The sequence below is a fragment of the Somniosus microcephalus genome, chromosome 16 (assembly GCF_052327205.1).
Source record: "Somniosus microcephalus isolate GS21.2 chromosome 16, FLI_Smic_1.0, whole genome shotgun sequence".
NCBI lineage: Eukaryota > Metazoa > Chordata > Chondrichthyes > Squaliformes > Somniosidae > Somniosus > Somniosus microcephalus.
In genome coordinates this window covers 93,584,885-93,597,455 of record NC_141002.1, presented here as the reverse complement: position 1 = coordinate 93,597,455, position 12,571 = coordinate 93,584,885, and the positions used below count along the sequence as shown (strand labels likewise).

At 46.4% G+C, this 12,571-nt stretch overlaps 1 protein-coding gene across 1 annotated transcript in view; it reads left to right on the top strand.

Moving 5' to 3' along the window:
• The first annotated feature begins 2,832 nt into the window (after window positions 1-2,832).
• chst11 (carbohydrate (chondroitin 4) sulfotransferase 11) overlaps window positions 2,833-12,571 on the top strand; it is a 266,622-nt gene continuing 256,883 nt past the window's right edge. The window contains exon 1 of the mRNA XM_086009447.1: window positions 2,833-3,234. Within this exon, the coding sequence (XP_085865573.1) occupies window positions 3,117-3,234 (118 nt within the window). The 5' untranslated portion in view covers window positions 2,833-3,116. The remainder of the gene's footprint in view (window positions 3,235-12,571) is intronic.

Sequence of the window (12,571 nt, the reverse complement as noted above, 5' to 3'; positions counted from 1 at the left end):
ATTTTCACATGAATGACAAGATTCATGTCAGAACGGATGGTAGCTATACTGTTGTGGCCCTATCTCCAACCCGTTACTGCAGCAATATGAGATGGCAGTGAGAACACAGAAATTGCTAGACGAAAAAAGTTCGCCCTTTACCACCCTGGTAATCGCACGATACAACAGGAATGGAGTTGTTCACTAATCATAGCAATCAATTGCTCTCGATTACTCTACAACCAACACAGACATTTTTTCATTCGTTCATGGGATGTGGGCGTCACTGGCAAGAGCCAGCATTTATTGCCCAGCCCTAATTGCCCTCGAAGGTGGTGGTGAGCCACCTTCTTGAATACAACTGAGTGGCTTGCTAGGCCATTTCAGAGGGGGGGGCAGATAAGAGTCAACCACACTGCTGTGGGTCTGGAGTCACATATAGGCCAGACCAGGTAAGGACAGCAGATTCCCTTCATAAAGGACATTAGTGAACCAGATGGGTTTTTGCAACAATCTGGTAATTTCCTGGCCACCATTACTGATAGTAGCTTTTTATTCCAGATTTATGTAATTAAATTCCCCAGCTGCTGTGGTGGGATTTGAATTCATGTCTCATGAGGTCATTAGGTTCAGGCCTTTGGATTGACTAGTCCAGTAACAGAATCCACTATGCTACCCTATCCATACATGAGCTGAAGAAACCCCCCTGTGGTGGAGAGCTTTGGGAATCACATGTCATGTCTCAAATGACTCATGTACTGTTTCCCAAAATGTTATTTTTTTTAAAGAAATCTATCTAATTTGGATTTGAATGAATCAATATTAACTGCTTCCTCTGTCTCCCTAGGCAGTCGAAATATTGTTTCCACAGATTGGTATTGAATTTACCTCACTTCGAGCGCAGGCTGTGCCCTCCAGTTCCACTGTTCCGGACAAGGTGAAGCAGCCTGTCCTGGTCAACATTATGGAGTCCCTTTAGAATCCTAAGAAAAAGCAATGGTATCACCTCCCAACCATCTCTTTCCCAGTGAGAGTGAAGCCATCTTCTTGTAATTTACAGATTCATCGATGAAATGGTTCATAAATCAGAGGTCAATAACCAGGGGGCACAGATTTAAAGTAATTGGTAGAAGGATTAGAGGGGAGTTGAGGAGAACTTTTTTCACCCAGAGGGTGCTGGGGGTCTGGAACTCACTGCCTGAAAGGGTGGTAGAGGCAGAAACCCTCATCGCATTTAAAAAGTGCTTGGATATGCACTTGAAGTGTCGTAACCTACAGGGCTACGGACCAAGAGCTGGAAAGTGGGATTAGGCTGGATCGCTCTTTGTCGGCCGGCACAGACACGATGGGCCAAATGGCCTCCTTCTGTGCCTTGTCTGAGGAAGGATGTTCTTGCCATGGAGGGAGTGCAGCGAAGATTCACCAGACTGATACCTGGGATGGCAGGAATGACGTATGAGGAGAGATTGGGTCGATTGGGCTTATACTCGCTGGAGTTTAGAAGAATGAGAGGGGATCTCATTGAAACTTATAAAATTCTAACAGGACTAGACAGACTAGATGCAGGAAGGATGTTCCCGATGGCGGGGGAGTCCAGAACCAGGGGTCACAGTCTAAGGATAAGGGGTAAGCCATTTAGGACTGAGATGAGGAGGAATTTCTTCACCCAGAGAGTGGAGAACCTGTGGAATTCTCTACCACAGAAGGCAGTTGAGGCCAATTCATTAAATATATTCAAGAAGGAATTAGATATATTTCTTAAGGCTAAAGGGATCAAGGGATAGCAAAATACTGCAGATGCTGGAAATCCAAAATAACAACAGAAAACGCTGGAAAAACTCAGCAGGCCAGGCAACATCCGTGGAGAGAAACAGAGTCAATGGAATCAAGGGGTATGGGGAGAAGGCAGGGACAGGGCACTGAATTTGGATGATCAGCCATGATCTCATTGAATGGCGGAGCAGGCTCGAGGGGCCGAATGGCCCACTCCTGCTCCTATCTTCTATGTTTCTATGTTTCTATGTCTATGATTCTATGATCCTTAAATCTCTTTGGTTGAGGAGATAGTCTGTTGGTCCCATGGTTCATTGAGGTCCCTGGTGCCCCGCTGCCCTCGCCGCCCCGTTATCAGCTCGCACTCCCAGCAAGTTGTGGTGCAAAGGTTTTTCGAGCTGATGGGTGAGAGAAACAGTCCAACTAACGGGGCAGGCCGCGAGATGCCCCACTCCAGCAAGGACTGGGCTATAGGTCTTCAAATTAATAATAACTTTTTTTTTGAGGAGGAGGTTGGGGGGGGGGAGGCGTGTGGCCTATATACAACAATCTGCATGTGAAAAGCTTAACTGAGCAAGACACTTTCAACCGCACTTGAAATCCAGTCTAAGATCTGGGTATTACTCCAGTGCAGCGCTGAGGGAGTGCCGCACTGTCGGAGGTGCCGTCTTTCGGGTGAGATGTTAAACCGAGGCCCCGTCTGCTCTCTCAGGTGATCCCGTGGCACGATTTTGAAGAAGAACAGGGGGAGTTATCCCCCGGGTGTCCTGTGGCCAATATTTATCCCTCAATCAACATCACTAAAAACAAGACTATCAGGCCGTGATCACATTGCTGTTTGTGGGAGCTTGCTGTGCGCAGATTGGCTGCCGCGTTTCCTACATTACAACAGTGACTACACTTCAAAAAGGTAGGTCATGGGCTGTAAAGCGCTTTGGGACGTCCGGTGGCCGCGAAAAGGCGCTATATAAATGCAAGTCTTTCTTTTTGTTTTACAGATTTTCAGCTGAGGCATATATGTATAAAAAAAAGAGAGCCAGCGAGCGCTAGGACCAGGAGGGCGCTGCCAGAGAGAGAGAGAGAGACACACACACAAGAGAGACAGACAGAGAGAGAGAGAGAAAGAAAGAGGACCGCCCCAAATGTGCAGGAGGCTGGCACTGCCCCTTGTACGGCGGCGAGGGGAGGAGAGGATGGTGAAGGGCGGCCGGTGTCTAGCGCCGGCCGGGGTGAGCGAGGTCTTGTTGCACAGTGAGTGAGTGAGTGAGTGAGTGAATAGAGACACAAGGAAACAGCGGCGGCGGCAACCTGGGGCTCTCAGCTTCATCATCTCCAGCAACCCACACACAACATACAACCTAGCCATGAAACAGGGGCTCCTGGAAATCATGAGGATGAGCAGAAAATGCCGCATGGTCCTAGCCACTTGCCTGGGCTCCTTTGTACTGGTCATCTTTTATTTCCAAAGTATGTTACATCCAGGTAGGTCAAGTTTTTTTTTCCCCCCGTTGTGTGTTGTTTTTATTCCTTTCGCTGCATTTGTTCTCACTCTATTATTCCCCCCTCTCTCTCTCCCCTCACCCCTTCCTCTCTCTTGCCCTCAGCTCCCCTCCCCATCACACATCAGTGGCTTTTCTCTCTCTCTCTCTCTCTTCTGCTCTTTAAAACAAAAAGGGGTCTTCTCAATGTTGCTTCACCAAAGTCGAGGAAATGACAACATCTAGCGTGAGCAGAACGTGTTGCTGTCGGGATTGGGATGGGAACAGCTAGCCCTGCTCCTGAATTTCACTTTCCCCACACAGGCGATTGATTAATAAAGGTGGGTGGTGGGTTTGTAGATATATATATTTATTTATTTTGGGGAGTTGGGGGGAGAAACTGACTGATTGGGGAAAGGGGAAAGGCCCCGAAATTCCCTGGTCATTGACAACCTTGTGGAGGATCCAAACTCACTGTTGATGCTGTCACGTCGGAGAGAGGGACCCCCTCAGTGACAGTGTCTGGACAATGCTTTCATCTATCTATCTCTACAAAGGGCTTCTCTCCGAGGAACTGAGAGAGGTCGATCTGTGCCTTAGTTGACCGGCGTTTTAGAATTGGATGAATGAGCTACAATACTCCATAGAGTTGTCCCCATTCAGACAGGTTTTTAAAAAAAATACAGCAAATTTCACCCTGTTTTTTTCATGCTGCCGGTTATGTGGTCAGACCAGTGCTATTTTCTGTAAATACATATATCAATTTCGCTCCAGTGTTTGCACAGAACGCCTGTTAACTAGAAGTCCAGTCACTTTTTCCTCTTTGGTGAATGAACCTTTTATTTCCTTCCAGGAGCGTTCATTTATTTTAACCAGGGCTTTTTTTGTGTCCCATGCAAGTGTGAATATCAGTTCAGTTTGTGTTATTAATAAGAAACGCGGATGACAGCAGACAGGAAAAGCTTTTTATGTCTATTTAAATAATGCAAACAGAACTGTTTTTTGGGCTGAGAAGGGGTGTATGTGTGCTCTGATACCTGGGGCAGAGCTAGTGAGGAATAATTGGGAGGTTTGGGTGTTAATTGGCAGGGAGAGTTGGTGGAGAACTGTTTCTCTAAAGCTACCCTGAGTTTTACTTGCTAAAGACTGCTTTACACCAGGGTGTAGTTTACAGGAGTCTAGCAAAACAGGAGCCTGGCTATTAAATATAGACGCTGTTAGTTCAGTTAGTTGATTCTTTATTTATTGCACTTTCCTTTTAACAAGAAATTTTTGGACATTTTAATTTCCATCAACAACTTGATCGCACCTTTAGGCAAAATTTGACACCGAGCCGTATAAGGAGAAATTAGGACAGGTGTTCCTAAAAGCTTGGCCAAAGAGGTAGATTTTAAGGAGGGAGGAAGAGGCGGAGAGGTTTTTGGGAAGGAATTCCAGAGCTTGGGGACTCGGCGGCTGAAGGCACGGCCGCCAGTGGCGGGGCAAAGGAAGTGGGGCGGGGGGTGGGGGGACGCGCAGGAGGCCAGAGTTGGAGGAGCGCAGAGTTCTCGGAGGGTTGTAGGGACTGGAGGAGGACACAGAGATAGGGAGGGGGGCGAGGCCATGGAGGGATTCGGACGTGAGAATGAGAATGGTATGGAGGTGGAGACAGTGCAGTTAAATGTTCCTCCACAGCAGCCATTTATCTGCGATGACATGGCCCAGAAGGAGACTGGTGGGGCAATGACACAGAAAGACATTTACAGACAAGTGTTTTGCTTTTTTCTAAAGTGTCTGGTGACTCCTAAAATAGCTCGAATTGGGCAAAATGTATGCTGGTCACTTTATCTGTTCCTTTGAGTACAGTACAGTATAAAGGGTTGCATCAAGTGCACAAGTAAATATACGTTTAATACATTTCAGGACTATATTTTTCTATTTGTACTGATTTTCATGGAAAAGTAGATGCATGCGATCAGGGTTGCCATACTGATAGGAAGGATTAACAGGCAATTTGCCTGTTTTTTTTTAACCAGGATTCGTGTGTTTTATCCAAAAATGGGCTCTGGGGAATTGGTAGAGAGAAAACAGGCAACGTTTTGCTTGTCGAGGCTTCATTAAAGGCCAGTCAAGAGCAACCTGTGCAGAATTATGCATGGGGGTGAGAGCAGGAGAAGAGAGCTAATCAAATATCAATGACTCCACTCTCGGCCAGATCTGGTGCTAGTTAGCTTAATGAACAGAAAGAGTTCATCCTTTCAAACAAAAAGAGAAAGAAAGACAAGCTTTTCTATCGCGTCTTTCACGACTTCAGTACGTCCCAAAGCACTTTGCAGCTAATGAAGTACTTTTTTTGAAGTGTAGTCAGACAATTTGCGCACAGCAAGCTCCCACAAACAGCAATGTGGTAATCACCAGATTTATTGATGTTGGTTGAGGGATCAATATTGGCCCAGGACACCAGGGAGAACTTCCCTGCCCTTCTACGAAATAGTGCCGTGGGATCTTTTACGTCCACCTGAGAGGGCAGATGGGACCTCAGTTTAATATCTCATCCGAAAGACGGGGCCTTCGACAGTGCCGCAATCCCCTCAGCACTGCACTGGGTGCAGCTTTTAGAGAATTTGGACTCAGAAAGGCAGAACCAACAAGGTTGCACCACAGCAGTGACAACTTGCATTTATATAGCGCCTTTAATGCAGAAAAATTTCCCCAGATGCTTCGCAGAGGCACGAGGAGAAACAGATGCTGAGTGAAAGAAGGAAAGAGTGGTCTAAGGGGAGGGTCTTAACGGAGGAGGAAGAGGTGGCGAGGCGGAGGGGTTTAGGGAGGGAATTCCAGTGCGTGGGACCTGGGCGACTGAAGGCACGACCGTCACTATTGGGGCAAAGGGTGGACGGGAGGCACAAGAGGCCAGAATTGGAGGAACGGAGAGTTCAGGGGGTTGTAGCAGAACCATTTTCATCTGAACTGGTTGTCTTGAAAGGTGCAGCTGTTAGAGTTTAGATTGTGCACAAGATCCTCAATTTATAACAACCAAAGATACATATGGACAAGCTGTGTTTTAACTGCCCATCAGATTTTACCAGTGATATATACACTGTTTCATTAGCCCAATGAGTCCCATATGCATTTAACCGTACCTTGAAAAACAATACGGTGAATTTTAACAAAAATCTCACGTTTCATTATAACTAATAAACAAACGGTTAACAAGTGCACTCCACAAAAACAAACTATAGATCATTCTGTAACTTCTCAATCAACGTCACCAGCCAACATCTTGAAAGACGAGACCAATTTTCTTAGTACAGTGCAAAGATTTTTTTTAAATTATTGCCGTGCTTCAGAGTTTACAATGTCAACCAATCCATTAAGAACCTCTCCTGCACCGAAAGAGAGACTTAACCTGTTGGTACCAGATGGTAGTGTCAGGTAGTTGGCAGCGTCCAAGAGAAAAGAAAGACTTAGAGAAAGACTTGCATTTCTATAGCGCCTTTCACAACCACCGGACGTCTCAAAGCGCTTTACAGCCAATGAAGTACTTTTTTCAAGTGTAGTCACTGTTGTAATGTAGGAAACGCGGCAGCCAATTTGTGCACAGCAAGCCCCCACAAACAGCAATAAGATAATGACCAGATAATCAGTTCTGGTGATGTTGATTGAGGGATAAACATTGGCCCCAGGACACCGGGGAGAATTCCCCCTGTTCTTCTTCGAAAAAGTGCCGTGGGATCTTTTATGTCCGCCTGAGGGAGCAGACGGGGCCTCGGTTTAACGTCTCATCCAAAAGAGTGTCTGAGGATGTTAACTGTGACAGTGTGGTAGACACTGCGTACAGACCCTGCAGCACCCTGCGGCGCCCTGCCCTCGCCCTGCCCTCGCCCTGCCCTCGCCCTGCTCTCGCCCTGCTCTCGCCCCAAGCCTTGAGATGTGGCACTTGTTTTATCCACCACAGGGGAGTGAAAAGCCGAGTGAATCCTACCATGGTTGGAACCCAGGACACCCTGGCCACCCCCACCACCACCCCCCAGTCCAGAACTCAACCAACTAGGCTCGACTCTTGTGTACTACATCTACTTGTTGTAATACGCAGACTGTTAAAAAGTGCATTTCTGCAATATGATCCTATATGACTGGAGAAATTCTAATTGTGCTTCTGCTTATGTGGTCTGCAACCTGTGCATGGATTGTGACCAGGCTGACTTTGAATGGCCGAATGGCCTTCTCCTGCTCCTATGACTTCATAGCCTTGAGGGCAAATGAAAATATTTGTGTTTTCATAAGCGCCAACTTTGGTAAACTCGTTATCCTGCACTATTTATGTAACTTTTATGCTCAAAAGTTGACTCATTTTGAAGCTGTTTACATGAGTATATTGCGTATTGAGCTATATAGAGTATTGACTATGTAGCCTGACTGGTGATGACTGAAAACGTTATTTGTCTTTATAAACTTCCCGTTATGGTTTTGGTGCTTCTCCATTCAAATTGAGTCAACTTCTTTTGCATCTAATGTGAATCTTACCTCCTGTCGGCCCTTGTGTGTAAATTGGGATTTTCTCGATTTTCTTTGTGGTATTGAGGACAGTACACGACTGGATTACCACAGTTTTCACTACTGATGCCAGTTAAGTGGCAATTGCCCTGCTTGAGATTAACTTCCGCACTCCGCCTATTCTGGCCTTTTGAACGTCCCTGATTTTAATCGCTTCACCATTGGCGGCCGTGCCTTCAGCTGCCTTGGCCCTAAGCTCTGGAATTCCCTCCCTAAACCTCTCCGTCTCGCCACTTCTCTTTTCTCCTTTAAGACGCTCCTTAAAACCTACCTCTTCGACCAAGCTTTTGGTCATCTGCCCTCATACCTCCTTATGTGGCTACCTGGTGTCAATTTTTTTTTGATAACACCCCTGTGAAGTGCCGTGGGAAATGTTATTACGTTCCCATCACAGGTGTGTCGTGATTGGGATGAGTGTCTCATATCATCCAGCTGATCCCACACTTCCATTGGAGCATGGCACTTGTAAATAGCACATGGAGGGATATGGTGGGTGCAGAGCCCATGATCTCCTACCCATTCACTGACCCTATCATTGGAAAGTTCTGCCGACCTGCCATTTTGTTCTCAGGTTGCAAAACGTCCATGAGAAAGATTACTGAGCAATTGTTCATGCCATCATGCAGCACAGAAGGAGGCCATTCGGCCCATCGTGCCCGTGATGGCTCTTTGAAAGAGCAATCCAATTAGTCCCACACCCCCTGCTCTTTCCTCATAGCCCTGCATATTTTTCTTTTTCAAGTGTCTATACGATTGTATCGAACCTTGGTTAGACCACACTTGGAGTACGGTGTGCAATTCTGGTCGCCATATTATAAAAAGGATATAGAGGCTCTGGGGAGGGTGCAGAGGAGATTTACAAGGATGATACCAGAAATACAAGGGTATACCTATCAGGAAAGGATGAACAGGCTGGGTCTCTTTTCTCTTAAAAGAGAAGGCTGAGGGGTGACCTAATAGAGGTCTTTAAAATTATGAAAGGTTTTGATAGAGTGGATACAGAGAGAATGTTTCCACTTGTGGGGAAGAGCAAAACTAGAGGCCATCAATATAAGATAATCACCAAGAAATCCAATAGGGAATTCAGAAGAAACTTCTTTACCCAGAGAGTGGTGAGAATGTGGAACTGACTACCACAGGGGGTGGTTGAAGCGAATAGTATAGATGCATTTTAAGGGGTGGTTAGATAAGCAATGAGGGAGAAGGGAATAGAGGGTTCTGCTGATAGAGTTAGATGAGGAAAGACGGGAGGAGGCTCGAGTGGAGCATAAACGCCGGCATGGACTGGTTGGGCCAAATGGCCTGTTTCTGTGCCGTATATCCTGTGTAATCCTATGATTCCCTTTTGAAAGGTATTAATACATCTGCTTCTTGCCATGGAAGGAGTTCAGCGAAGATTCACCAGGCTGATACCTGGGATGGCAGGAATGACGTATGAGGAGAGATTGGGACGATTGGGCTTGTATTCGCTGGAGTTTAGAAGAATGAGAGGGGATCTCATTGAAACTTATAAAATTCTGGCAGGACTGGACAGACTAGATGCAGGAAGGATGTTCCCGATGGTCGGGGAGTCCAGAACCAGGGGTCACAGTCTAAGGATAAGGGGTAAGCCATTTAGGACAGAAATTAGGAGGAATTTCTTCACCCAGAGAGTGGTGAACCTGTGGAATTCTCTACCACAGAAGGCAGTAGAAGCCAATTCATTAAATATATTCAAGAAGGAGTTGGATATATTTCTTAAGGCTAAAGGGATCCAGGGGTATGGGGAGAAAGCAGGGACCGGGTACTGAAATTGGATGATCAGCCATGATCACATTGAATGGCGGAGCAGGCTCGAGGGGCCGAATGGCCTACTCCTGCTCCTATCTTCCATGTTTCTATGTTTCTATGTTTTGGGGGGGGGGGGGGAAATGGTAAATCCCCAGCAAATGTTCATGTAAATATAACCGGCTTGAACGCCAGTGAAACATCTGAGCAGAGCAAGAGTGCATTAAATTTGTGCTGTCCTTGCATGTAATGCTGCTGAGCTGTGAGAAATTGAGCTTTGCAATGGGAGGGTCTATGGCTTCAGAAGACTGTTGGTTTAAATCAAATACACGACGGGTCAGTGTCACTAATACCAAAACCATTTTTGAAACCAGCTTGTGGCCACAGAAGAAATTTCTGAACTAGACTCTGTATTTTTGGGTTGCTGCTACAAGTAAGTCGGTGACGCGGGGATTCAAATATATATTTTCCGTGCTTTAACCCGATTTCCATCGCTCCACCATTGGTGGCCGTGCCTTCAGCTGCCCGGGCCCTAAGCTCTGGAATTCCCTCCCTAAACCTCTCCGCCTCTCCCTCCTCCTTTAATCCACTCCTCAAAGCCAACCTCTTTGACCAAGCTTTTGGTCACCTGTCCGAACTTCTCCTTATGGGGCTCAGTGTCAGATTTTTTGTCTTGTAACGCTCCTGTGAAGCGCCTTGTGGACGTTTTACTACGTTAAAGGCGCTATATAAATACAAGTTGTTGTTGGTTCTCAACCTTTTATGCTCAGAGTTTCCCCTTCCATGTTATTAAAATTCCGTGGACCCCCTGTAACACAACACAAGGGGCTCGGTGTCAAATTTTGTTTGATAATCGCTCCTGTGAAGCGTCCTGGGTCGTTTTACTGCGTTAAAGGTGCTATATAAATGCAAGTTGCTGTTGTTACAGTGATGGAAGTTTTTTTTTCATTTTCCAATGGCCTGGGTGGCAAGAAGGTTGTTCCTTGTTGACAGTCTGCATTGTTGCTCGCACCACCAGCATTTCAAGGGAGAGATGAATCGCACCACTTCAGGCCGTTTTGGCCATCCATCACAGGCACGCTACAGCTTGTCTGGAGGGTCCCGGCAATGAGCGGTTAGAAAAGGGAATGATGCAAACAAACTCACTGAGGCAGAATTTCTCATTGTGTTGTGAGCCCACCGGCTCACAGAGAGATAGCCATAGTTCTACCGGCAGTGTCCAGACAGCAGGACAAACAGTGGAAGAGAGGGCGCTCAGTGAATTGCATATGTGGTCTGCTCCTCCGCGATCTGCGACCAGGCAATCTGTCTTCCCTTCAACTCTTTGCCATTCCAGGTATGTGCGAGGATATGGCTCTGCCTTTTTGACCTACAGTAGAGGTCGTAGAGCATTCTCTGCAGCTGCCTTTGGCATCTGAATGCAAAGCGTTTGTGCTCAGGCATCGTGCCTCATCCACTGGTATGTCCTCCCCATTTCAAAGAGGTGACTATTAGGATTTACAACATTGCCTTTCAAAGAAAGACTTGCATTTATATAGCGCCTTTCATGACCTCGGGTTGTCCCAAAGCGGTTTACAGCCAATGAAGCACGTTTGAAATGTAGTCACTGTTGTAATGTAGGCAACGCAGCAGGCAGATTGCTCACAGCAAGATCCCACAAACAGCCATGTGATAGTGACCAGATCATCTCATTTTGGGATGTTGGTTGAAGGATAAATATTGACCAGGACGCCAGGGAGAACTCCCCTGCTCTTCATCGAAGAGTGCCGTGAGCTCTTTTACGTCTCAGTTTAGTCTCCGCTGAAAGCCGGCACCTCCAACAGTGCAGCACTGCCTTGGTACTGCACCGGAGTGTCAGCCTGGATTATGTGCTCAAGTCTCTGGAGTGGGACATGAACCCACGACCTTCTGACTCAAAGGCAAGAGTGCTTTTCCTGAGCCACGGCTGACACCTTAGTTTTAAGTGTACACAGTATTGCACTAATTGGGAAATAGAGCCTAAAAGCCAATTTACTTTCAGCACAAAAGCCAAACACTGCAGATGCTGGAAATCCGAAATAAAAACAGAAAATGCCGGAAACACTCAGCAGGTCAGGCAGCATCCGTGGAGAGAGAAACAGAGTTAACGTTTCAGGTCGATGACCCTTTCGTCAGAACTGAAAAAAGTTAGAGATGTAACAGGTTTTAAGGAAGTGCAGGGGCAGGGAAAGGGGGAGGGGAGGAAAGAACAAAAGGGAAGGTGTGTGATAGGCTCAGCTGTGGCTCAGTGGGTAGCACCCTCGCCTCTGAGTCAGCAGGTTGTGGGTTCAAGTCTCACTCCAGGGACTTGAGCACATACATCTTGGCTGACATTCCAGTGTAGTGCTGAGGGAGTGCTGCACTGTCGTAGGTGCCGTCTTTCGGATGAGATGTTAAACCGAGGCCCCGTCTGCTCTCTCAGGTGGGCGTAAAAGATCCCACGGCACTATTTCGAAGTAAGAGCAAGGCTGGTGTCCTGGGCCAATGTTTAACTCTCAATCAACATAACAAAAAACAGATTATCTGGTCCTTATCACATTGCTGTTTGTGTGAGCTTGTTGTGTGCAAATTGGCTGCCGCGTTTCCTACATTACAACAGTGACTACACTTCAAAAAGTACTTCATTGGCCGGTGGTCGTGAAAGGTGCTATATAAATGCAAGTCTTTCTTTTTAGGGTGAAAGGCAGGAAAGATTAAATGACAAAAGGGTTGATGGTGCGAGGTAAAATAAGATGGTAATGGGACAAGTAAAGATACAAAAGATGGGCCTAGAAGAGGTGTAAGTGAGAATGGCTGAATCATCAACAGCTGCCATCTGAAAAGTGAGGTCAGAAATTGTTGAACTTAATGTTGAGTCTGAAAGGCTGTAAAGTGCCTACTCGAAGGCTGAGATGCCGTTGCTTGAGCTTTTAGTACCATAGCTAAGTAGTTTCCAAATATGAAGATTGTGCAAACTCGGTACCATTTTTCGATCCATAGTTTCTAACCCCATATCTTATCCATCATCACGATTGCTTACG